The sequence below is a fragment of the Colletes latitarsis genome, chromosome 10, assembly GCF_051014445.1.
Source record: "Colletes latitarsis isolate SP2378_abdomen chromosome 10, iyColLati1, whole genome shotgun sequence".
NCBI classification, from domain to species: domain Eukaryota; kingdom Metazoa; phylum Arthropoda; class Insecta; order Hymenoptera; family Colletidae; genus Colletes; species Colletes latitarsis.
In genome coordinates, this window is record NC_135143.1 from 10010974 (window position 1) to 10038125 (window position 27152).

At 35.1% G+C, this 27152-nt stretch overlaps 2 protein-coding genes across 3 annotated transcripts in view; one reads left to right on the forward strand and one right to left on the reverse strand.

Annotated features, from left to right (window-relative positions):
* Rab3gap1 (RAB3 GTPase activating protein subunit 1) overlaps positions 1-27152 on the forward strand; it is a 27893-nt gene continuing 741 nt past the window's right edge. The window contains exons 1-13 of one of the 2 annotated variants that reach the window (XM_076775629.1): positions 1-626; positions 764-1046; positions 1111-1247; positions 1363-1576; positions 1653-2061; positions 2161-2372; positions 24861-24918; positions 25013-25100; positions 25462-25603; positions 25910-26090; positions 26288-26387; positions 26499-26818; positions 26905-27111. In XM_076775629.1, coding sequence (XP_076631744.1) covers positions 431-626; positions 764-1046; positions 1111-1247; positions 1363-1576; positions 1653-2061; positions 2161-2372; positions 24861-24918; positions 25013-25100; positions 25462-25603; positions 25910-26090; positions 26288-26387; positions 26499-26818; positions 26905-27111 — 2547 coding nt within the window. In that variant the 5' untranslated portion in view covers positions 1-430. Of the gene's footprint in view, positions 685-763; positions 1047-1110; positions 1248-1362; positions 1577-1652; positions 2062-2160; positions 2373-24860; positions 24919-25012; positions 25101-25461; positions 25604-25909; positions 26091-26287; positions 26388-26498; positions 26819-26904; positions 27112-27152 lie in introns of both variants that reach the window. The other variant, XM_076775630.1, reaches the window with a different exon arrangement.
* Positions 3621-8848, reverse strand: Haf (leucine-rich repeat and fibronectin type-III domain-containing protein hattifattener). Its single transcript, XM_076776032.1, has 7 exons — positions 8772-8848; positions 6322-7228; positions 5883-6198; positions 5180-5781; positions 4435-4867; positions 4148-4324; positions 3621-4062 (listed from the first exon to the last, which is right to left on the reverse strand). The coding sequence occupies exons 1-7, from the start codon at positions 8846-8848 to the stop codon at positions 3779-3781; spliced, it is 2796 nt and encodes a 931-aa protein (XP_076632147.1). The 3' UTR covers positions 3621-3778.

Below are 27152 nucleotides of genomic sequence, written 5' to 3' on the forward strand. Positions count from 1 at the left end.
GTTTCAAATCGTTCTAAAAAAATTATTTTCAGTTGCAGGGGTCAATTACAATCATTTTTGGTGAATAGACATACCCTCGAAATCCTAACCAGTTTCGAGAAAAAAATTTAATAAGTGGATGAATTTTTGCGACAAAATTGAAAAATTTCAAATCGTTCTGAAAAAATTACTTTTAGTTGCGGGAGTCGATTGCAATCATTTTTGGTGAATAGACATACCCCCGAATTCCTACGTATTTTCGAGAAAAAAATTCTTAAACATCGCTTTACACGCATCTGCGCTTGCCTTGTAAAGCATATGACGCACTCTATGATTTCACGATGAACTTCGACTCAATGGATAATGAATAAACGTCAAACATTTAACCTTAAACAAACTGAACGGATTAATCAGTAAACAGTCTTAAATTGTTTCATCGTTTATAAAAAAAATGAACAACGTTGAAATCGAGGATTTTTATCACCATGATTTTACGACTGCTTCGGAATGGGAGGTGTTTATAGCACGGTTGGAAGAAATTATGCACGAATGGAAGCTTCACAATACAAAAATTGGTTGTCCTTTGAAATCTGGAGATTTTATTACGTGTCAGTGGGAAGAGAATATCGAAAAACTTCATTTTGCTGGTTTGTTCGCACATGCATACATGTAGCATTTGCTTAGTAAAGATCAAAATAAAACATGGTCAATATAATTACCATATGCTTTTTTCATTTTATGAAGTATAGAAGTAGATGCGAACAGCATATTTTTTATATTACAGATGCAGAATTTGTACTGAAGCATTATAAATTGAAATTAGAGGACAATGATGTAGATAGCCCTTTAGAAGAAAGTGAGGATGAACAAATACAATGTCAAAAGGATGCGCTAAATGTATCAAATGATTTTGTCAGAATTGATGGAGATCATTTAGAGATAGCTCATTATTTTGGTTGTAGAGAGTTTCTTGTTTTACAATCTTGTAAAAAGGAAGCTGTGACGGATGAAACTAAACTTAGAATTTTGCTTAGTTCTCTTGCAATTGCTGCAACCAATGCCAATTGGTAATTAGCAAAATGCTTTGGCGCAAATGTTGGCGCAATGGTAAAATATATTTAATATTTTTAGCAATATACCTACTTTGGTACAAATACAAGAACCATGGCAGAGAATGTATTTTGGTACTAGTATTGGAAAAGGAATTTGTATTCACTTCGACATGGTACATTTGAAAAGAATACCTCCTCATTGCAAGTACCTCACTGGTATGAATACACTTTGTGAATCAAAAGTTTTGAAGTAATTGAATAGTTATATTAAGATTATATAGTTAATAATGGTGTATGCGACAATTGTTCTATAGATAAGAATTATTTTTAGGTTTACTTGCTTTATTTAAACAGAAAGTAGGCGAAGGATCTGGAGTAAATCTTGATTCAGTAATGGTATCTGTAAGGTTTTCGTATCTATTGAAAGACTGGACTAATAGTACATGGACTCAAGAACCTCCAGACTTTGATTTTATGATGGGGGAAACAGTAGGTGTAGATGAACTTGGAAAACTTCCATTTGGAGCAACATTTGATCCAATCGCGTAAGATTCTTGTACTATGAAAAGATAAAAAATTATGGTTGTTGAATTTGTAGAATGATTAAATTTTTTATTTCAGAGAGCTTCATTTATTTACCACATGGCCTGAAATGTTGGAGAATGTTATAGTCGATAGTGAAAGTTTCACAGATTTAGAACCACAGTTAGCTCCTAAGTGGTCTGTGCTAGTAAAAATGTCTCCCATGCCAGCTTGTCTACTCGGAGAATATTTAACAGAATTCTTGCATATTTGTAACAGTCAAAAAATGATGGTAGACTTGCTTGGAGATGCTGTAATTTATGCTCAAAACGAAGATCAATCATTGAGCTCGGTTTTTAATATATTAACGGAATCTAAAGTTCCTACAATTGCAACAGTCGTTGGTAAAGCAGCTGCGAAAAAAAATAAAAATGTGGATGGACCAATATCGGAGGAAATATTATTGTCGATACTTTATTTTCTTTTCCCAGATGCAGACGAAAACTCTGTAAGTACTATTTTCTTTATATTTTAATTAACTTCATTTTTTTTTTTACATAAGAAAAGCTATTGTAGAGCTAATATAATTGATTAATTAATGTTTCAGAAAGCTTCATATGGTGATCTAACGTCTACTGTGGACGAAGATCAGTGGAAAGGTGTAAAAACATGTCCCATGGATAGCTTAATTTGGCGTCTTTCTATCGTTGCTGCACACTGTACGCATAGCCTTGGAGGGGAGTCAGCGTTAGCACAATTATGGTACGAGTTCGTGCAAGAAATCAGATTTCGTTGGGAAAGAAACATTCTTATACCTGGGTGAGTACTGCACATTCTATGAGTTACCTTAAAGTTGCTGATTCTGTTTTTTATCGATTTATCGCATGATAGTAAAGTAAGACAAGTGAGTTATGCAGTACTTGAGAAAATTGTTGAGTACTTACAATTTTAGAAAATGTGGTATTATCGGAAAATACGAATGTATATTTCTTTTTCTTTATCAAAATGAAATTTATTAGAGCACATGATACATAATATTTCGAAGGATGTATGTAATTTCACTATGTATGCATTCAGTTTTTAATTTTTTATTCTAGTACTGAAACTTATAAAATAATTATTATTTAAAAATATATAAAATCAATTTGTTTTTAGCAGAGAATTCTCTCATTATCATAACATTTCACATGTTATGAAATATTTTGTACATCGGTACATTTTCGGTAAACATATGTAGAAGCACAAAACGTTAACGTAAAACGGATTTCAATAGACGTTGTTTTCTTGTTTTTATGATATAGTCTTTGGATAAAAACACATTCACCACTCATACGCGTTAATCTTGACTCATTTATGACTTATTACTAAAATCATTTCTAGAGATCGTGTGCCTGAATTAAGCGAATCTTAACATTTGATTCAAGCACACATAGTATATTTTCTTAATGTGCGTTTTAAAATACTTTATATTAACTTCCTTAAAGCTATACGTATAGAGCATTCTCATTCATATTACTACATTATGGTTAAAAGCAGCATTTTAGGCATCTGCAATTTATACGATCTCCTTTGTTTCCAGTACTATTTTATGATGCTCACTGGTTCTGCATCGTCACTAGATATCTTGTGTTAACGAACCTTTAGTGTTGCAGTAGAATGATATGAATAAAGATTATTTAGAAACACTCAAATATTGTTATTGCATCGTGATGAAACTGTATTTTCTAATTTATTGTAAAAGATATTAATCAGAAAAAATACGTTGAAGACCACTTTGCATAGCTATGAGAAAGTAACTGAGCAGGAGTGTGCGGGTAGCTCGAAACTCGTGTTCGGACCGTCAAGAAATCGTTTCATTTGAGCAGAACCCGATATATCTCGGGCAGCCGATCTGTATCGGGCCCAATTCGCCGATTTATCGACGACTTGAATCCAAATTTCGAGCTACCTGAACACCCCTACACCTGAGAGATGGCGGAGGTACCTCTCAGTCTTGTAGATGTTTACAATGCTGCTCTCAACGTTAATACGTTTATTACACGTAATACTTGTAATAACATAGGCTGCAATCATTATACTAATAAACACTAAAATATTTACGAATTTTATATCTCCTAAAATGTCATGTCGTATGATACACCTAATTGAGTAAGAGCAGTTCAAATGCTCCAAAAAATTGTCACTGAACACGTTTGAGCAAAACCATACACATATTATGTGTTAAGTTAAAGAGGCATAAGACCAGTCCTCGTGGTTGGATTACGTGCCATGTATATGTCCATGTCATGATCGGTCCAATTGTTTTCTTCGTAATGGTTGAGAGTGTGTGTTGAGTCAGCTATACTGTATCGGCTACCCGGTCGCGGAGGATTCTGCTCCAAGGTGCGGTTACATGACCGTGGTCTCTGCCTTCTGGAGGAAGTGTGCGATGGCATGTGACTCGGTGAAAAGTTTGTTCGTGGCATTCTGTCGGAAGCTGCTGCCAGGGACTGTCGAGATTGTCTTAGTTCTACGAAAGAAAACATCAAAACTGATAACTTGCAAACACGTGTATTTATTAAAGTTATCAAGTAATTTGTTTAATGAACGCTGACCTGGTCTCGTGTTAGCCAGATTGGATGACAAAGTGTTGTTTGCGAAGTATCTTGTAGAAGTGTTTGAAAAACTGTGTTGCGACTGACCATCGACTACGGATCGGGTTGATACCTTTCCACTGTAGTGTCCTGTTTGAGATCTGACCTCGTCAATACAGGAAGCTCTTGTTATCGACCCTAGAAATAAATAATTATGAAGCGTTTGACATTTATATGCTTTTTTTTTATACCTATTTTTATTTGTTTACATTTATGCTTTAAGGCTTATTTTTATTCTTTGTTTATACCTTGTCGGTCTACAGGAAATATCCTTGGTCTTGGTATACTTCTGTTACTGTATGCAGACACTTGGTCCCATTCTTTTTGAGCATTGTAAGCACTGAGTGTTGCCATTGAAGACAACGGTCCACCAGGGCTGGGTGTTGGACCAACATTAGAGCAACAGTTAACGGGTAATCCAGCAATTGGACCGCCCATTTTTGTTTGATCAATGCTATGAAGCGTATGAAGTTTCCTGGCCCTTCGACGATTCGCGACGATGAATATTATTACGGCTACTACTATCGTGGCGCATATGGCTGCACTAGCAGCGATAGTAATTTTGTCCATGTTGGACGTAGGTGAATTTTCCGTTCTTATTTCCCTACATTGGTTGTAGGGTACATTCGCCGGGGTAATGTTGGTTTCCTCTAACGAGACCACACAGACTACGATACACTCCTGTGATAAAAGAATACATTTCATTTTGATGCAAATGACTTTATAAATTAAATTACAATTTGTCAAGTGTAAACTTAATTGCTGTGTGTCGTACAAGAGCGTAGCGTCGATACTTCCCAGAGAATTGATCCAAAATATAAAAATAAATGTATGGTTAAAAAGAGAATCTGCTAATTCCACAAAGATAATTTGTATTAAGCAAAACAATGATAGGAACGCGAATGTAATGTTTTTGCATAGAAAGGTCAATGCGTTGTGCGTAATCGACGCCACGATTTTTCGTGACAAACAGTAATCAGAAAATACATTTACCTGCGAAGGAACGTTCTTTATTTTGAACTCTCTTTCGCTGGCTTCGAGAGGCGGTGCCTGCTTGAAGTTATTGTCACCAAACAGCCGATAAATGACTTTAAAACCCAAAATGTTCGCCACGTCCGTATCCCAGTATATAATCACAGCATTATCTTGCCTAAGCACGTCCTTAACTATTATATCTTTCTCATTTGACTTCGGTTTATATAGCGGCGAACCAAGTACTAATGGCGGTCTTGGTTGATGTGGCTGCAAATGGTCCTGAACGTGTTTTGGGGGGGACAATGTAGTCCTCATTATTACAACGTTACCCGTTCGAGCAACTGTTGGTCTATTAGTGGTAGATCTTGATGTCGTCGAAGGCGATGTTTCAGCTTTTTTCTGTTCAGTTGTAAACGGCACAGGTGTCGTAGTCGTCGTCGTCGTTGTCGTCGTTGTCATCGTGGTTGCTGTTGGACTTGTTACAGTCGAAACAGAGACGGAGGGTCGGGTGACTGGGCTATAGCTACTCGCTACTCCTAAAGGTCCCGTTGGTTCTCTCGTGTCCACGCTTTCCACTGTACCGATTCCGATGATTTCTGGTGTTCTTTCACAGTTCATTTCTAAGGGAAATGCGCAACGTGTAATTATAATTAGCGAATAGTAACGGACAAATTACGAGGAAAAAGGAGAAATACGTTTAGATTGGTATTTTAATTATTACCTTCTGGATCGATATTGTAAAAGCTTTTGTCTTGCAGGTTCTGTGGGCTCCCGCAGAATTGTGGTTTCCGTTCCCGACTGGTCACTTGTAGGTCTCTGGTTTTTATCCACTCCACGATCCATCGCAATCTGCAATCGCAGACCAGAAATCGACCCCCCAAACTCAGTCCTCGAAGAGTTCCGTTCAATCGAGCGAGAGCTTCTTCCGGGATAGTCGATAAAGGATTTCCATCGATCGCCAGAAGAGTTATCGATGGATTCTTTTGGAAAGCATTCACTGGCAGGTCCGTTATCAAATTGAATCCAATGTCTAGTACCTAAATCACGGATCACGTCCTTTTAATTTACAATCATGTTGGTTAATCTATTTTAGTAATCTTATTTCATATTTTACATCATGAAATTTGCAATACCCTGTGTATATATGATTCCAAACTTACTCTAAGATCCTGAACGCTGTTAATAGCAGCCGTGGGAAAATCCGGAATTAGATTGTTCAGCAGGCTCAACGAGCTTAAAGTGTTTTTAATTCCATAGAAAGCCTCTGATCCAATATTTTGAATCAAGTTTCTCTCAAGGTTCAATCCAGTTAACGATTCCAGCCCTTCGAAAGCTTTTATCCCAGCAGATCCAGGAAGTTCTCGAATACTGTTTTGCGATAGATCCAGAAAGGCCAGAGTTTTCAAACCCCTCAGACCCTCCGGTACTTTTTTCTGCCTGGTCCCCTTTAAGTTTAAGTTCTTCAGCGATCTCTCCAGACCTCGAAACGACCCTGGAGAAAGAGTGACTTCGTTGTCGGACAGTTTCAGCGTAACTAATTTCGAGCCTACGAAAGTATTATCGTTCACTTTTGTTATTTTGTTCATCGATAGGTCCAGCACAGTCAGATTCCGTAGAGTCTTCAAAATATTGTTGGGAATCTCCGTCAGCTCGTTATCTTTCAGATTAAGATTCTTCAATGAAGTCTCTTGACCTCTAAAGGCTTCCGGCTCGATGATTCTGATTTGACAGCCGGACAATTGCATATTGTTGATTCTAAATGCTGTGAATGAGTCATTCTTCAGCGTCCCGATCGTACTGTTGTTTACGTAAAATAAATCCACGGTATTTTTAGTCGCGTAACGCCGCATGGCGGACGTGAGCTGTTCGTAATCCACGATGTCGCATTGCACCGAAAGTTCCCTGGCTAGGTTGTAGTCGCAGATACAGGAACTCTCGAGATCGGGCACCTGTTGTGCCCATGGGCAGCTGGAGGTTGCCACTGCGGTACCGATTATGCCTGCGAGTACCAGTGACAGCAACGGCGGAAGTATACCTGAAAATGATTGAATAAAAACACTAATGCAGCTAATAATGCTCGTACGCGTCGATAAACATCAGCGGTACTTTAAACTTTTCGTTCGTACGAATAATATTTATGAACTTGGAAATTATGTACGAAGACAATAATTTGGTTAAAATGAGAAAATAAAAGAAGTAGTTTGTAATACAATTATCCGATGCATAATCAAGGGATTGCACCAGGTTGAAATCGAGAGATTGTGGTCTTAAAAAGTAACGATTAGTTGGTACCCTCTTTAATTGTAGAGTATACCAGACAGCATACTTTTATTGTTTTGGATGTACATTGGGGAATCCTTAACGAAACTTGATTTCTTTGATACGTATATACACATAATTAAAATATAAATGTACATAGAATGAAATAATTTTTAGATACACGTTGTTTTCATCGCGGAGGCCCAAGCGCAAAAAGCTACAAAAGATGCTAGAGTAGTTAAAAAAACAGGAGAACTTGGCCAGGAATGAACTTTCTGCTCCTAAGGAGGAAGAGTATTATGGTATGGGAATGCCGATACAAAGGTATATTGCAAATTTCCAACATTACCGTCGAAATTATCATTCCCAGAACTTAAATCACATTTTTCAGAATAGTGTTTGGTATTTTATTCGTATGCATTTTACCGAAATTTGATCGAGTTCAGCAGATATATTTCCAATTACATTGTTTAACCGTTCCCTTAGTATTTCATTACATAAGAATCTTGTCTCAAATTTAAATTTCAGTTCTATGGTGGACAGTAATCATCTGCGCCGGCATGCCATGTACGAAAGAACATCTACAAATAATGTACATTCGTACAATAAAAGTGCAAACTTAAAAGTGATAACTTTCCAAAGAACCTTAAATACTTTGTATAGTAAACCTGGTGCAACCTTTTAATTTTTCTAGTGAAATTAATAATCACAATGCGTCTTATTAATAATAAAAATTGCTCAAGTATTCGTTTTGTTTCATAGAATATTTACAATAACGATACTGAATGTTTAAAGCAAGTTTTAGTCGAACAAACATTTGAATAGGGATTTATTTTTGAGTATGATTTTAGTAAACCTTATGAAAAGTACAAATTAAGAAATGTGAAACTCTTTAGATTAAATAAAGATTGTTAAAACGTTTCAAAATTGCTTCTAAAAACAGTTTCAAATTGTATGTAGGTGTCAGGGTGTCCATCAATAATTTGTCTTTATTATGGGGGTCAACGAGAAGGCGAAGTTCGAGAAACAAATACTGTTCTATACTATAGATTATGCTTCGAAGTATGGCAGAATTCGTTTCACTTCGATCTTCGTATTGTGCTTGCGTATATATTATAAGTGAGAAATATTCTCCTCAAGAAATGAAATATAATAATTGTTCAAAGACGTATGATTCTTCCCGACCATTCGAAAATCTTTCAAAATATTGCGTCTTGAATTTGTTTTCTGTTCGTACGTTTCTCGAAACGCAAAAGGGGGGAATTCTCGGAGAAAGTCGTAACCCGTTTTATACACGTGACTACGCGAGGGGCGTATGAGATTTCGAAATATGGCGCAATTCTCTGTGTACCGGCAATTACTTTGTGTCTTACTATGGTGTACGAGCTTAACCTTGGGACAGGCCATTGCACAAATGCGAAATACCATCTTGTCGTTTGCGCAGTAATATTATACCGCGATTTTCATGTCGTGAACGTGTCATTTAACTTTTCATCGGGCATTTCTCGCTCGATTGCACGTGACAATTCCTTCGAATTAAAAGCTGACAACGTTGTTGCAAAACTTTCTTTCTTCGGTTTAGAACGTATCGAATTGTCTCCCTTTCAACACCAAATTAAACCTGCGAAATTTTCTACGAGACCAAAGCTTTGTTTTGTATGGGTGACGTGGTAATCGATGCGTTGATAGATAAATTTCTAACAAAACGATAAATTTAATTTGATTTTTCTATTCAGAAATTTAATATGGAGCCCACTATACTACTCTGATAAACCACTTCTGAGATATGAAGAGGCCAACATAAATACATATACCTATACAGAATTTTATGTTTTTATATTTTTAGATCTAGGATACCTTGAAACATCGTAAAATGCAAAAATTTACAGTGGATGCAGCGTGAAATTGTGTCCGATGGCAACACTTCTTCTCTGTTAAATAACAACCGGGAAAGTAAAAAGGAAAATATGTAGAACGTAGAATGTAGGACTGGGATATACATATACCTCGGCCATCGAGAACCGTGACGTATGAACAGGTTAAATTTGTTCAGCCTAAATGAACCGCAACAAACCAGAACCCATAGACCGAACCCGTTACAAGTCAATGGCCGAAGTAAACGCACGTCTCGTCGCCTCGATGTTTCTATCGATGGTAAACGACGAACGGTGCACGAATTCCTTTCAAGACGTTCCTGTCATTCTTTTCCTTCAGACCTTTGCAGTTTTATACAAGGTGCGCCACGCAATTCGATCGGAAAATAATTCAATTGAAATTCAAATCGTGATCAAATTCTTTTCAAACCAAATCAAACATTTGATGATTCTTCTAAAAACATTTAATCAGAAATGTGTATACAGAGTACTCGGCCACCCCTGGGAAAAATATTAATGGAGGATTCTAGAGGCCAAAATAAGACCAAATTCAAGAATACCAATTTGATGATGGAGGCTACGTTAAAAAGTTATCAATAATTAAAATCAAAAATTACAAATCGTTCTGGAAAAATTATTTTCGGTTACGGGGTTAAAATACAATCATTTTTGGTGAATACACATATCCCTGAAATCCTACCCACTTTCGAGAAAAAAATTCGAGTAAGTGCTGAAAGTTTTGGGTGAAAAAAAAGACTTTCGAATCGTCTTGGAAAAATTATTTTTAGTTGCAGGGGTCAATTGCAAGCATTTTTGGTCAACTGACATACCCCCGAAATCCTACTCAGTTTCGAGAAAAAAATTCCTTACCGAAAATATAATTTCTAGCCAGAAATATCTGCCTGAATTTTCATGCGAATCTTTAAAACGTCATAACTTCTGAACGGATTGGAAATTTTAATGTTTAAAAAAGCAAACTACGCGTATTTTGATGGAGAATATGTACAAATCGTAAAAATATTCGAAAAGTTATTCCTTGACCTCGCAAAATGAGAAAAACCCCATAAAAATGGTCCAATTTTCAAACAGCTATAACTCCTACAATTGTGAATATATTTCAATGAAACTTTTTTCTGAAGTAGAGCTCATGGGTACCTACAAAAAAGTATTAGACAACTTTTCTGTAGGACGTCAAACAAAATTACTCAAAATCAAAAACGAATTTTTAAGAAAAATCGACAGAGGGTAGGTGTTTAAATTTTTCGACAAAATTAAAAAATTTCAAATCGTTCTAAAAAAATTATTTTCGGTTGTAGGGGTCAATTGCAATCATTATTGATCAATAGACATACCCACGAAATCCTACCCATTTTCTAAAAAAAAATTCGAAAAGGTATGAAATTTGTCGACAAAATTAAAAAATTTCAAATCGTTTTGGAAAAATTATTTTCGTTTGCGGGGTTCAATTACAATCATTTTTGGTGAATAGACATACCCCCAAAATCTTACGCATTTTCGAGAAAAAAATTCAGTAATGGCGGAACTTTAAACGTTAATAACTTTTTAACGAAGCCTCCATCAACAAATTGGTATTCTTGATTATTTTGGCCTCTAGAATCTCCCATTAAAATATTTCCCATGGGTGGCCGAACACCCTGTATATTCTGTACAATATATAGAAGTAGCAACTTATGGCAAAATTACACTATTTTCTTAACGAAACTATTGAATAAATATTATTATTATGAAACAATTGTTCAAGCGCATGATCAGTTAGAAATTAAAACTACGTTAAGGAGGGTCTGTGCATCTTAGATTTGCTAGTACGTACTTTGAATGGCTAATTAAGAAAATGTAATATTAAATCTTAAGTTTCAGTTGTTTGATTTCCGGAATAATTTCCCTGGAAATTTTGGGAAATGTATACATCCTAAATCCTTAATATTATTATTAAGGAATATTATTTCCTTTGCCATTTGGTCGATTGAAATTTAATTTGAATTTAAAAGTTTGAATAATTATGAATAGCATCTTTATTTGTTTAAATAAAATTTGAACTGTATCATCTTGCACCTTTGTTTTCCATTTTTTTTTTACACTATATGTCTATTTGATTTTTTCTTTCACGTTCTATTTTTATTTTTTTGTACATGCAATTCGTGCAACGAAAACATAAAATAAATAAGATATGTTTTTTGGATACTAAGACGCATATAATAGCCAACTTTTTGCCAATTAGAATATGTTTCTATTTTGATAAAAATACAAGTGAGTTTACGTGAAAGCATAAAAAGGACAATGCTCCGAAATCACCGTGATCACGAGAAGCGGGATAACTTAGGAATAAAACTTTACAGTATTAATAAGCGTCGATACACGTAACAGAGTTTCCGGAAGTTTCGCGTTTGGTATGATCATCGAATTTCTAGAGCGGAATCAACGATTTGAGTCTCATTACAGGTCGAGGGAAAAAGAATAAGGACAGATTGGAATACTTAATTAATTAATGTTCTCGTCACGCTACTAAATCTCGGAACACTTGTTAATGGGAGCACAAGACTAGTTACCGTAGCGCTCATGATCATCATCGTGTATTACAGGGAAATTTACTTGATAATTATTAATAGATCTTGTCACGAACGATTCGTTAAAATGATTAGCAAAAATTGTAAATGCCCCGATGCTCCCTCCGTAATTGGTTTCAAAACATCCGCATACCAAATTTTTCCTAGAAAAAATGGAAAATTAACACGATTGGGATAAATTTAACGCAGGAAACTTCCTGCCTTGTAGAAAATAAAGGTATTGTTTGATTAGGAAATCTTTTTTTCCCTTAATAGATACGCTGCATAACGATCAGATAAATCTTACTCGATTTAATGAATTATTGAATTCCAACAGAATTAATCTCAACGTGAAAATCTTCCTTATCTGCGGGTATAAATAAATAACGGAGATAAATATGTTTAAAAATGTACAAACAGTAGAAGGCTTTCTTTTCGAGAAAACACTCTACTATCTTGACTCCATAGTTGAAGCAAAACGTTCATTTTTTTTAAACAGTTTATTCTATCAGTTTGTTTTTAATATCATTATTAGTTTAAAAAGAGAGCAAATAATAATATTAACATCGTTTATAAACTCACTCAGTAACAGAGTAATATAAATTGTATTTGATAAATATTCAAAGTAATCTCGAAAACGAAGTCTCGTATAAAAACAATTTTATTTTATATTTTCAATGCAGTTTCTCGCGTAGAATAACCATAATGCAATTTGTACCACTAATTGCCGAACCCCCTGTATATTCTGGATACTAATTCTTTAATTATAAATTTTATCCTTAAACGAGACAATGATTTATACTCTGAAATATATCAGAATCAGTTTCTTTTGCAGAAACTTTTAGTCTTCCCATCGTAACTTCGTTCAGTGAAATGCTGAATTTAATTTGAGGAGCACTTCAATGAAAAGCAATTAGTATCTTAATTATCCAGGGTATTGCTGCTTATCAACGTACTTGGCTCGCTGATTATCAGACTGTGACAGACCGCAATTGCTAGGGAATAGTTATATTTTTACCTTGCCAAAGACCTTGGTGTTGGAGAAGATCGTTCGCTCTAGAATATGATCACGATCGTACACAGTTATAAATGTGAGCAGAGTAAAAGGTTAATGGACAAACTTTTCGCACAGAGATTTGGAAGTACCAATTTGTCGAATGATTAAATAATTTTTAGACCGTAGAATTCCGTAATGCAAATGTCGCGTGGTAAAATAACATAAAGCTCTTTAAATACTCGTCTAAGCGATGAAAAGAGTCATTGAGTGAAAGTTATTCTTTGTTACGCGGTGCTTACGAATCCGTTTAAGATCATTTGATACGCCAACATTCCATTAGTGTACTTGACTAGATGACCTTTTCTATGAAGAATGTGATTTAACAATTAGAAGAAATCATTGCTTGCGGCGAAATTGAAGTCGCTTCGGCATTTTACCACAAAGCGTGATTCATAATTATTTTAACTACGCGAAGTTTTGTTATTGTATAGAGAAGATATCAAACTATAATTAGAATTTATTTTAATATTCTTTCAATGAAAAAAGCATATGTGTTACTCCCAGATTTTCTTAGTCTTCTCTTGCTCCAGTCTCCCCTATAAATGATACTAATATACAAATTGATACGTTATGACTTCGTCACCCAAATATTTATCAAATTTATTTTGCAATACATTTTCTTCGAGTTTTATTCGTGGTGTTTAAAGGCAAAGAGTCAAAACATATTTAAGAATACATTTTATCAGGTTGCCGATTCAAATGAAATTGAGAAGCATGTCTACCTGCTCTGGACTTTCCTAGGGTTTATGTTAAAAATACATCATTATTTCATTCATCTAGCAATAGATGGTGTGGTATAGAACGCACGTGGTCCGTTCGCCGCGTGGTGTATAGTGGCAATGGAATTTGCACCTTTCACTTTCGTTCTCTTTCGATTTTACGTCCTGCTCCCATGCACGAAATATCGGGCCATATTATTAACGAAGATTTATGCAAGATAAAATGTGGATTAGAATGTCGATACGATACGATACTATTAGCCATAGGTCGCTACAGTGTCAATGTTTATCTGGGATAAATAGCTGGTTCTCACGGGTAATGTTCCAGATTTTTTGAAAGGCCTCACACACACCAGCCAGGTATACTTCCGTCAAGGAAACTTTAAAAGCTCTTTCGCCGCTAGTTCGCCGACTGCGACTGTTGTGTTCCGTTTAATCCATTCGCTCGTGATTTTTTTAATTTTCTCAAATAAAAATTCAATTTTTTATACCAAGGAACATTTCAACCTTTCAGACGTTTCAATTCTTAATTGGTATCCTAGGGTATTTCTTTTCTTCTTGCATGAAAGACGCCGTACAGGCTCGTGCGATTGACTATACTAAACGATGGAAATGTAAAGTAAAATTCTCAGAACACTATTTTTACAATTCAGGAAATTGTTCTAGAGTTTAAATGGAATAGAAAGCAGGCGAATAAGAAGAAGATTTCGATGCACACCGCCCATGTAAACGCGCAGAACGTGAGCCTTTGTTGCGTAGGAGTTTTCTCACGCGTCATTCATTTTCGACGGTTGTGAAAGCAGAGAAATACGCACTTAAGATTGTCACAATTTTTTCTGGACAACTTTGCAAAAATTCGATTTGCAATTACAAGTTCGGAAATTTCATTTGTATCTTACATGAAAGATGAAATTCCACGTTTGGGTAGGTAGGCAGTAATTAAAATCAAGGTATAATATAATTCGAAATAGTTTCACGCTTCTTAAACGCCACTAGAATTCCTGTCACTGGTTAATTTATTCATTAAATTAGAAAAGTTTCAATTTAGAGAAATTCTAGCGAAGAGAAAGGACAACAATTTCACGAATTTTAATCACACATGATCCGGCTGTATATCACACTATTCTAGTTTTAAATTAAATTAATGAAACTCTGACCTAGTTTAGCTGTTAACTTAAATTTACAATTAATATCAACACTGAACAAAAAATAAAGCAGAAAGAAAGCAATCTGATTATTTCAGATATAAAAATTAATTATTTTTGCATTCTCTTAAAGTAATATACACTCGAAAATGTATATTGTACATTTTATTTCAAAATTCGAAAAATTAACAAAAAAAAAAAGCAAATTACGCAACGAGACCATGTAATTTAAAGTATTATTATACAATCTAATCTCAATATGTACATATGTGTGAACTCTGCGAACATAGATCTTGTTTGAACCCAAAAGAATGAAAAGCAATTAAATTCGTATGAGAAAACCTTGAAGCAAATGATTTATTCATAAGATGTCTTGGATGATTCTTTCAAAATAACACGAGATATATCGTAACTAATTTTCATTTTTACAAAATAATTCTTATATCGAAGAAAAAAGTTACAGAGAATCTTCAATCTACACGTTTTGCTAATACAAAGTGTGTCATGATGACCGTGTTTGACGAAATGAACTTTTGTATTATTTGTTTTCGTCTTCTGCATTCTGTGCATTTTAGTATTCGCGATCCGTCAGACTTTCCATATTCTTGTAACGGTTCGTACTATACCAGTTGGAATAGTATGCGGGATCAACTATCCAAGTATGTACTGTTATTCGCTCCATCTTGCAGGAAGCAAACGTGTGCAATGCTCTTGCGAATGAGTTTCCTTCGAGTATAACGAAGAACACGATATACTGTGCGAATATTAATATCAGCAGTATCAATGTCGATTTAATCGTTTTAATGATTCAACGCGAAACGTTTTTCTTTATTAATTTCTTTAAATTTTTAGAAGGTTTCCGTCTAAAAAGAGTGACACACTTTTAGCACTCGAAATTCATAGATGAAAAATATGCAAATACTTGTATGGAATATTTAAAATAAAAAAAAAATATTATATTTCTACAGTTACACTCGGAAGATAAATGCACCGGCACAGAAAGAGATAAGACTTAAATCATCCATATTTTCTACATTCATAATTTTCTTTCGAATTTAATATTAATTTAGTAAATTCTAAATCTTAGAATTTTATCGTATCAATTTTTTTTTTCTCGATCATGATTTTTACGATCATGGAAGTGCACATAGTTTGTCTAATTAACACGCATCGCGTCACGTAAAGATAAGGTTTCCGTAGACTGACTGCTACTTGCTGACCATGTAATAACAAAATAATTCCTCAACTTCTGGTACAAATATTGCTATACTCGTCAAATTTTCTTTAATACCAGGAGAACCAAAATGTCTTATTTTTGCATTTATAGTAATAATTACCCAGTTTTAGTACATTTATCAATATTAAATTTAATTTTTGTATAAATTTTTGCGTAGAATCTCGATCGAAGGTTGAAACGTTAATACAAAGATTAAATATATAATAAATCACGAAAATATATCAGCGATTCTTAATCAAAAAGTCGAAAATCTCCTTCTCGACCTCTACATCATCACGTTGACCAAATAAATTATTTTTGTCGACAAATTTTCTCAAATACTGTATTCCCCAGATAACTGCATGCGCGTTAGGCTCGATACTGTGCAGTTATCCGAGGGAAAGTACCGTTTTCTTCGCAGAAATGATCTTTCATATTCCGGGCTGATGCTGAGCCTCTTGCGTACCGACTGACGGAAAGTGAAAGGAAAACGCCACGAGGTGTACGGCATCTGACAATGTTTATTGTTGCTTACATTGCTTTTTTTATTATATCAGTATTTTATTTCTTACATTCGAGCCTTAAGAAATACTTATAAATATCATACAGGTTATGATACCACGTGTTTCTTGTATAAACATACATTTAATATAGTTATTAATAAAATATTCTATATCGTCAGTTGTATTTAAATTGACAAATTGTGTGAAATGTTCTGAAATGACGTGCAACAAATCTAATACTTTCAGTTTTGATTCAAATTAAAGTATGTTGAACTTTCTATGAAATTGTTTATATAATATTAATATTCAGTAGTATCAAATGACTGTTCCAAGAATTTTGAAATATATAGGCTACTTTTTCAATAAGAAACGAAAACTGCAAAGTCGACCGACTTGAAACAATCATCGAAGATGCGGATCATAGAAACTGGAATCTCGCTGAGCAATTCATACAAACGACTCTAAACAAATTTAGCGTACAATTTCACTATTTCCCGTCGTTAGAAAGCAATGGACTTTTTAGGCGTTAATGCTCTTCCGTTTGCGTTCTGCGTCGCATTTGTTCGACGTACGTACGGTTAACCACGGGTTTTTACCACAAGTGGTGTCGATGTTACTTTATTGGTTTTGTGGTGTCTTAAACTCAGCTGCAATCATTCCGATATCTCATGGAATTCGTTATTTGTCAGTAGATTTAATCAGTTATCGCATACTTTGCTTATATAATATTTCAATAAAAAGACATGTTTGAGCAAGATAGTATTACATTAGATAGTACAAATACTTTCTTAGCTGACATTTAAATAAATTTCCAGCCGACAATCTGTGACTTTCCCCAGTTTTGATTATTTCACCTTTTCTAAGTTTAATCCAATGCCATCAATTTTAACTTTCTTCGACCCAAAAAATTTTTAAACATTATTCCAACACGTATAAAAAACGCATTTCACACTAGAAGATTAACACATCGAATGCAACAGAGTCTAAATTAATTCAGCATTTCCCAAATTTATTTCAACGTAGAATTTTTTTCCCAACGCTCTACAGTGAAACGTTTCCCAATAGCATTCTCGCGGTAACAATAATACAATGTTCAGCTGAATATTTCTTCGAGTTGCTGTTAACAATGGCAATGTTACGTTCACCGTCTGTTTTTGTTTTTTTTTTATTTTTTTTTCATTTCGGCAACCTGCAAACGAGATCAACCATCAAGATAAATTGGAACAATTCTCTTCCTCTGGAAGAGAAAATCGACCGAATTACGTTGTAAGAACGTAACGCCGGTCTGTTTCATTGCGTGTCGTGAGAACCGTCGAAACAATGGAAAACCAAACGCGACGGAACGTAGAAACGTACAAGGGAAAGACCGGAGGACACAATAACGAGGAAATGTAGGATCGTTGTCACACTAATTACCATTTTCAAAAAAAAAACCGCCGTAGTATAGAGCAATAACTACTATAACTATGAATCTGAACGTCTCTTCCAGTAGATTATGCTCGAGTCGTTAACCCATCTCCACATCTTTCTCTACCATCGTGTAGCCATTGACATTACGTAAACCTAGTCACGTTGAGAAGGGCAATCATCTTCGTTACTCATTATGTTTGTTTCTATTTTACGTCACCAGAAACGCGTAGACCCCATTGCTACAATCGAGGACTACATGTATTTCTTTACATTTCTCTAATTAAGAGAACACGGTCGTTAAGATTATCTCACCTCTTGGGAGTTCAAACTTACAATCGTTTCTTTTTCGCAATAGGAAGAACAGATATTTCGTGTCTCTTCCTGCTTTTCTTTTGTAGTTCATCGTCGAAATAATCCAAGCGCAGAAATATGAATAGTAAGGGCGATTTTTTTGCGTAACCCAAACGTTTCGTAAGTGATATTATAGTTGAATTTATTTTTCTATATCATACATCGAGCAGCCATTTTGCAGAACGCTAACCAAATGTTAAAATTAACATTAAACTTTGTTACGTCTATCAATAATGAAATTATCAATACGAAACGCAATAATAATAATCTTTCTATCAATTTTGTTTCTGTATTCGGAACCTAGAACTCGTTATTTGCGATAGACAATAATGTTCCTATTAACCGTTCCTTTCATTTATAATTTCTTGAAGTATCGACAGCTGCTCGAAGCGTTCAGTATCGTTGGAAATAAAGGTGTGACGAATGTGCGAGAACATTAGAGAAAAAGGAAACTATACAAATTTGATACGCATTTTTTCATGCCTCGTCCGTCCATAAGACGCGTTAAGCGATAGTAAATCGGCAAATTTTTATAAACGCGCTCGTCGGTCATAATTACTGAACTCCAAATACATCCGCAATTACGCCACCAGTCCCGTGACGGAAGTTAAGAAGTGGTTCCGGAAATGAGAGCTCCGACGTTCGCGCTAAACTCAGTTTTCCTCGACCTTCCTGGGATGTGGGTTAGTACGAACTATCGTTGGATACTATTTTTATCCAAATAACAGACAACGTTCTACCCCAAATGGGCTGTTATTTATGATTCACGATAAAAAGTTCGTCCGGATAAAAGTATATCCAAACGAAACTACTCGCGACAGAAATCTGCGAATAATTATTCGAATAAAACGGTTTTAAATCCCTTCAAAGATCCCTTAAAAGATCCCTTAAAAGATCGTCCCATCCGTAAACGAGTAACTATAGAACTTTCTTCGTTCGAGTATTTGAAACACTGTTATCTGGTTTGCCTATATGATAACGCTGCTTTCAGTGACTGTTGCCGCAAATTGCAATAATTGAAAGATTTCCGTCGATCGGCGCGACGTTCATGAAACGCTATTCCAGTTTATTCACCCGTTTCAGGGTTTCACGGCGTAAAAGAGAAATCCTTCGTTTATTAACATTCACTTCTGTGGTTTATTTTCCCGAGTATGCGAAAAACTCGACCACGGAACGATCGTGCACCGGCGCACGTACCTTTCTCCAAATGCAATACGATGCAATTCCAAGCCTGGCTGGGATGGAATTGCTTCTAAGTGGGTAAAATCTTCATAGACTATGGTCACAATAATTTCCCTTGAATGGAAAGAGAGAAAGAGAGATTAAGCGTGTACTAAACGGGGTACTTATATTCTAACCCGCAATGGAACTTGATCTGGTTGAAAGAAGCAATCCGTAGAAACTGTCTTGCGATCTCGCCTTACCTCTACCGTATCGATCATCATTGTTTATCGAGATCAACTGTTTGAGCGTAACGAACCTCCTCGGTTATTGACATTGAAATTAATTTCACCGATAGCTGAACGTAACGAAACATGTTTTCTATTGATTGTAATTTAATTTTTATATCGTGAATAACTCTTGCAAACGTCAATTGATAAAATAAAGAAAAATCTGGATTTAAGACACATTGAAAAAATTGCATATTTGAAAAAAAGCGTTTTCAATGCTACGAACAAAATTTATATAACGTATAATTTCCATTTCTTTCAAATATAGATTTTAGGGCGATTTAAAAAGAAACTCTTCAATTATCGAACGTTAATAAGTTTCTTTTCTGTATTCATATTCTGACATAGTCTTCTAATAAACTATGATTCTGCACATTTCAAATGGAAAAAGGTGTTACGCTTAATTAAACGGAACAAAAGAAAGTAAATGGCTGCGTGACAAGAGCAAGTAAGTTATACTTTGAAGGAAGCAAAAATTCACGATTAATTGAATCTACGTTGAAGAAAAGAGCTTCCTTTCGGCAATTAAGATCGTACCGTTAACTCGCATTAGATTCGATAACACTGATTATACATATAAACTCGAATCGTATCACATCTACAGTATTTATGGTGTTGGCAAACATTTGTATTTTTCTGTTGTTTTTTGTAGCGAAGAATTGGTTAGATACTAATACATTAAAGAACAGAGTTATTAAATTGACTTAGAATCATTAGTGATGCTTAATTTTAATTTTAATATCTGACAACATTTTAATAATTCAGACAAACTTCAACGGTAGAAAAACGCTCGTTTGTCGTTTATAACGATGCCAACGTCTACTATCCGATCTCTTGAGCCACACGATGAAGAAGGTAAGGAATTTCGCACCGAGTTGAGCATGTTAAGAAAAAAACAAGCAACGTTGTTGCAAAACCTTCCCAGTACTAGTTTAGAACGTATCAAATTTGTCCACTTTTAGTAGTAGAAACTTTTTTCGTATTTTCTAACATTCTCGAGGCCCTGCAGGATCTATCCCTCTGTTGAGAAATCATTCATTCAGGAACTATACTGTGCTCGACTGAAATGGAACGGTGCATCGTCATGCATAAGTCACACGTGACGTACAACATCTAATAGAACTTCCTATAATTCATGCAATTGATTATTCAAGAAACTGTCATAAGATCGACCAAGTAATATCCCATTCAGGAAAACAAGCAGCGATCGAACATTATCTACAAACAGTATATTGGATCAGTTGTACTAACTTAGTTTGCACAGTTATTAGTAAATACGTATATGGCGGGAGTTATTGAAAATTAAATTCCAAAACGTTTTTGACGTACACAAATTTTTATTAAAATCAATAATAATCATATGAAATTTCTTACCATTTCTACCCTATGAAAGTGAGAAATAACCTACTTATCTATACTTCGGATACTGAAACAAAAAAATGTTCTATATCAGGGAAAGCTATTTCTACAATATTACGCAGGGCAACTTTGAATAATCTCAGCTACTTAACGAAAAATGAAAAAGTGGGATTAGGAAGTGATATTAGAGAGGCATGATAAACCATCGGTACTCTTGCTGGTGGGGAATAATTTCATAATGCAACAAGGTAATGGCTCGTAACACACTTCTAAATTATATAAGCGATAGTTAGCAGAAAAAGAAATAGAAGAAATACTAATGTTTATGATGTGACTGGCGCCATCGATGGATTTGAATTCAATGAATTCGTTGTAGAAAGAATTTTGATCTTCTTTGAGTAAACATCTTTTTGAAGAAACAGTATCGATTACTTTTTTTTTGTTTTTAATGAACAAGTAAGCAATAGTGAATATTCCGGTCAAAAACATTGAGAAACACTGTTATAACCAGTCAAGTATATTGTTTACTTTATCTTATATTTTCTTAAATAACGCGAGTTTCAATATGGGACCAGTTGCATATTATTTTGGAGACCTTAACGTACAAATCTGTGGAAAGGAAAGTGTTCAATTTTCAGGACCCCGTGCATCCTTAAGTGCATTCTTTATAGGAAGAACAGGTAATGGAATGAAAGAATCGAGGCAAGAGAATACCATGGTTCGATGGTCATGGCGAGCAGGCAACTGGGCAAGCGAACCAGTATCGCCACGCTTGTTGAATTTTGCACGAGGAAATTATAGAAATTTCTTTGTAATAGTTGCCAGATAGGACGGAATTATCAGAGTTTCCGATTTTTAGCATAAAACTATGTGGAACAACCGGATGCAAACGTTTTTCAGATTTTCCTCGTTTCAAAATGGTCTTTCCTTTTTATTAATCACACAGACGATAATAGATCTCTTTTACATCGATTATAAAGGAATGTACGAAACGCCTATTTAAGTAAAAACAAAGTTAAGCATCATTCAAATAATTTAAAACAAATATCCATCTAAGGTAATTATCTAAATAAAACACATTTTTCGTTGAACTTATTCAGACTGTTACGAAAAAATCTATTTTCAGTAGTGTTATAAATATTATATATATTACTCTTACAGTTGCTTTCAAATAAATCCTCGTAAACGTAGTCGTGTAAATTTTGCCGCACAAAACAACGAAGGGGAAGCTCCGCACATTTGTCATAACTTGTCATAATTTGTAAAACGAATACTTAGAGAAGTTCATCGACGCGTCTTACACGCGTCCCGCAATGTACAACTATACAGATAAAGAAAAACCTGCTTTAAAAAGTCGAGGTCGTTCCAATGAAAATATCCAATCGAATCAAAATATAAAGTCATCTCCCCATACATATGGGTAGTGGTGTACGAGAAGCACACTGTGTATATCAGTCTCGTGTAGTACATGGTTCAAGGTCGGCCAGTATACGCCGAAGACGATATCCATGGTGTGCATGCGTAGGTGCTACAATAACTATAGTCTTTCATGGTGGTAAGGGAGAAGTTCAGAGGACTGTCTACGGGAAACCGTAAAATGAAACATGTCATTTTTGTTTGTACAACCTTAAAGCAATATTGACAATAGCGTTGATCGTTTACGCTTAACACGGCCAGTAAATGTGCACATAAGCTGCAAACCTTTTGTTTTGATAATTACCTATTATGAGAGTTTACCCACGTTTATAGACAGTTACCGTTTATAGTTAATGGTTATTTTATTTCTATTTTCCCTCGAAACACGTTGAAAAACTTGCTTCAACGTATGTAGTGCCGGCTTGAAAAAGACATTTGAACATTTTTCGACCGACCAAAGCGGTACCACCGTTCAGTTATCGTTAGCTTTAAACAGAAAACCTGATTAAAGGCATGGCGTTACACTTTCGAAGCACTTATTTCCACGCGATAAACGTTTGCACGTTGTAATGCTCGATCAACGACTCGTTGATAGATCCTGTTTCGAGACGTCCGACTTTTTCAGGCGACAAAAAAACATCGAAACCGCTTACTTTGAGTCCGTAACAATTTCGCAGTCTGTAATTTCCTGATTGGGAAATAATTTTCACCGATTTTATCCACCCTCCAGTTCGTTTCCAGTTCGCAAAACGGGAAAAAGGCATAAGAAATTTACGAAAAAATTCAGCAACTTAAGATGCGCGGCGGCCGAGTTGGCATCCCAAAACGAAAAAGTAAGAGAATCTGTGTAGGAATTTACTTACGCATATTTGTTGACGTTCGATCACAGCCAATTTTGGCCCATGACGTGTTCCAGCTACAAAAATCGGTCCCACCTCGTAAAGAAATCACGTAAAAGTCACGGAAAACATGAAAACCGACCTGTTTGTTCCCCGAAATCGTTTCGTACGGTTTTACACGCGAGCAGCGCAGCAGGAATGCTGTCGAATTAGCCGATGCCACCTGTTGTTCCTGCGGCCGGAAATGAAAAGCTAAAAAGGTGAACCCTTTGGCCGTAGAACGAACAAAAATCACGAGAAATTTTCGAGAAGATCGATATATAACGTGATCCACGGACAGCGACACCTTCGGAACTGGAAACGGAACCGTTAACTTAGTCTCGGTGGCATCGGCATCACGGACTTCGACTAGACTGGAAGAATTCGCTGCTGTTTGACCCCCTCTAGAATCTCGTCTCGTACCGGTGCTGGCCGAGGTAGGGCAGGGTAGATAGAACACAGGTTCAGAAACAACTCCTCGATCGTTCCTTCGACCATGAATCGCCGAACCAGTGTCCCGATTTTTCGAAAATCGGGTTCGAATTTATAAGGGATCGTGCTCGGTTAAGAGTAAACAAAAATAATGTTCTTTGGGAATTTTTTTCTCAAAATTTTTAACACCTTTTTCAGCCAATGTTCCTGTATGTAAAATACATACTTTGTACTGTTAATTTTATTTTATTTATTTAAAAATATGCGAAAATGATCAAGATACGACAGTTTATCTGAAATTGTGTACGAGAAATATTTCTTTAGTCGACGGTTTAAATTTCGCAATGAACGAAGGATCTTGTAACGAAGGACGTTTGATTTTTTTTACGTAAAATAGATAGTTTTTAGGCTATGAAAAAATATTCTTCGTTGAAGGACAAGTTTTTTGTATAGAAAAAGGGCTGCAAAAGTTTCGTCGAAACCAATAGTGTTTGAGATATTCTAGCAATCAATGTTGAATTAATCGTAAGAAACGTTGCATCTACGTGTACTATGCTGCAAACTCGTTTACTGCGTATGCATTATAAGAAAGTGGTATTTATCGAAAAGTTAGTCGAATATGTAAATATTTTTCTTTGAAAACTTTTTGTCCATACATCCTATATAATTAACTAGTGTAAATATTAGTATTTCAAAATATGTCTATTGAACAATTAATTGTCACTCATCGATGTCGAAATGATCGTCCGTGGGTAGTTGACTAATAACTATCACTATTGAGTTAGTTAATAACTCGTAACATTTTTCGTAGAAAACGAAGACATACAGAAGAAAATTAAATACTATAATTTATTTAAAAGAGAAAAATAATTAATAATTTATAATGATAAAACATGTTTTTTTATATTGAGTTATTGTATTAGCGCTAAAATAAATTTTTAAATATAGTCGATAATAAAACATCGGTTAGTCGAATTAATTGAGGAACAAATCTGTTTAGATACCGGGTTTTCAGATGAAATAAGACGAGGGGAACAAAATTTGCACCTATTTTTTCTTTTCTAGAGTCACTCCAGGTTTTCCAGATTCCGTGCGAACTTGTATATTACACCAAAAGCTTCAGGTAAAGTTCTCTCGCTCGGTGAAAAATATTTAACTCGTTTTTTTTTCACTTTCTCAAAGTGTTAAATACTTCTTTATTATTCGTCTAATTTCAGATGATGAATTGTTGCATCGAAAAGAAAAAAGCTAGAGAAGAATTGGCGCATAGATCTCAGAGTGTAGATACTGACGATTTTGAGACAGGTATCGTTGCACGTGGTAATCCTCATATAATACGGTTACTTCGTATCACGATGTATTAAAACCATGTTACATGATATTCTAAAATGATATGCATGTATAGAAGATTTGCTCCTTCAAGGATTTTTAATGATTTAAAACATATATTATACACGCGTCGATCAAATCAAAATAACGTAAACAAGAGTTCGATATTTCAACGTGGAATATAAAATAAAAGACACAAACTTCCACTATTAATAATTAAACTAATTACAAGTAGTCAGAATGCTCAATAACATTCTTTATCTTATTTTAATCATTATTGTCGTTTGAAAGTACTGTTGGTCTAACTTTGTTTCTAATTTTCCTTCGATTTTAACAGAATCGGAAGAAGAGGAGTTTTTCGAGTGCACCAGCGAGGAACCAACAAACGAGGACGATTCGACGACAAGGACACAACAGAAAGCGAAATATCCATTGTGGAATAAACCCTCAGGAAGATTAGCCAAACATCCTTCGCTTAAGTAAAATTTTTTTTAAATTTTACGTAAAAGAAATCGTTTAATTTATTTTTCTTTTATTCATGTCGGTATTGTCTATTTTCTGTCGATTTCGCACTACGTCCAATACAAACATAAATTGCCAGAAAAGTAGCACACTAGGCGAATTATTCATACTAAATAAAATTGAGAGTAAAAGACTGTAACATTTAAATTAAAACAAACATCAAATTCATGTTAAATATAAATGTACTTACATGAACCTATGGACTGGTCTCGTAAATTAACAAACACAAATATTATAAATTTGAAATTATCAATTTTGTTTAGATTGGTGCAAACCGGCGATACTCTTTATTTACCAGTAACGCAAGATCCTGTGCTGAAAACAGAAGATCAACTCGAGGAGGATGCGCAAGTTATGATACAGCTTGGAACCGATAAATATGCTTCGGAAATGCGGGCCAGATTAATGAGTGCTTCGTTGTTATCTGACATGGAATCTTTCAAGGTAACAACAGTGACATATAATAAATTAATATTCATATATCAAAGTATGCCGTCTTGCTTTTAATCTTTTTTCGTTTATATATTTTCTGCCAATTGCAAAAGTGTTTATAGTACTGAATCGACTTTTAGTCGTAGAGTAGCAAAAATGATTTCTTTTTTTTAATCAAATAATAATCAGGCTAATATTTACAATCATAGGCAGCGAATCCGGGGGCAATTTTGGAAGACTTTATTCGATGGTATTCTCCAAGGGATTGGATCGAAAATGGTGAAACAGACGAATGGGGTCAACCTGCAGGTTCTTTTTCTAACTCTCTTATGCTTTATATTATATAATAAAATAATAAAATTGTGCAAACCTTTTATGCGCTTACATAACAAAGAATTAATAAAACCACTCAATAAACAGGATGTTTATCTGAAAGAATGCTAATTCCCAATAATCCTTGGTCTACAACCTGGAGTTCAGCACAGCCTGTCCCAGCGCATCGACAAAGAAGATTATTCGACGACACGAGGGAGGCAGAAAAAGCCTTGCATTATTTGAGTTCGAAACGCGTAGGCCAAATTGCTCAGTTTCTTTTACCAACTTTAACCCACGCAGCACTTTACACCTTAAGTCAACAAAAGCAGGATGCTCTACCAAATTTGCCTGATGTCATACACAGTATACTGAATAAGTTGCAGTATGCTACAAAACCTCTACAACAGAAGATACATGTATATGAGGTATATCTAAATTGTATATCTATAAATGCATAATTTACGCCGTAGCCGAAAAAAGATTTTAGAACTAAAACATTTCATTTTACTAGGAAATCACTCAAGATATAAAAGGAGTCGAAGCTTTAGTCGCCCAAGTTAATTCCCTGCAACACAAACTGGGAGGCAACAATGATTCTAAACAATTTACTTCATTTCTCATTCAGTTAATGCGAGGAAAGGAAGTAGAGGTGCCAGGTGGCTCCTCAGGGACTATTGGTGGTTGTCGAATAATAACAATGTTCAGAGATGCTCAAAGGGTATCAAATTTTATTTATTTTAATCTGGGTTTTTTATTTCA

What these genes read in the sequence shown, in the direction of transcription:
- Haf (XM_076776032.1), bottom strand. Translation starts at nt 8,848, where the DNA reads ATGGTATTTCGCATTTGTGCAATGGCCTGTCCCAAGGTTAAGCTCGTA. An exon ending in AAGACACAAAGTAATTGCCG is followed by an intron (nt 7,229 to 8,771) that starts GTACACAGAGAA and finishes GAGCATTATTAG; the next exon opens with CTGCATTAGTGTTTTTATTC. An exon ending in ACAGCGTTCAGGATCTTAGA is followed by an intron (nt 6,199 to 6,321) that starts GTAAGTTTGGAA and finishes TCCGTGATTTAG; the next exon opens with GTACTAGACATTGGATTCAA.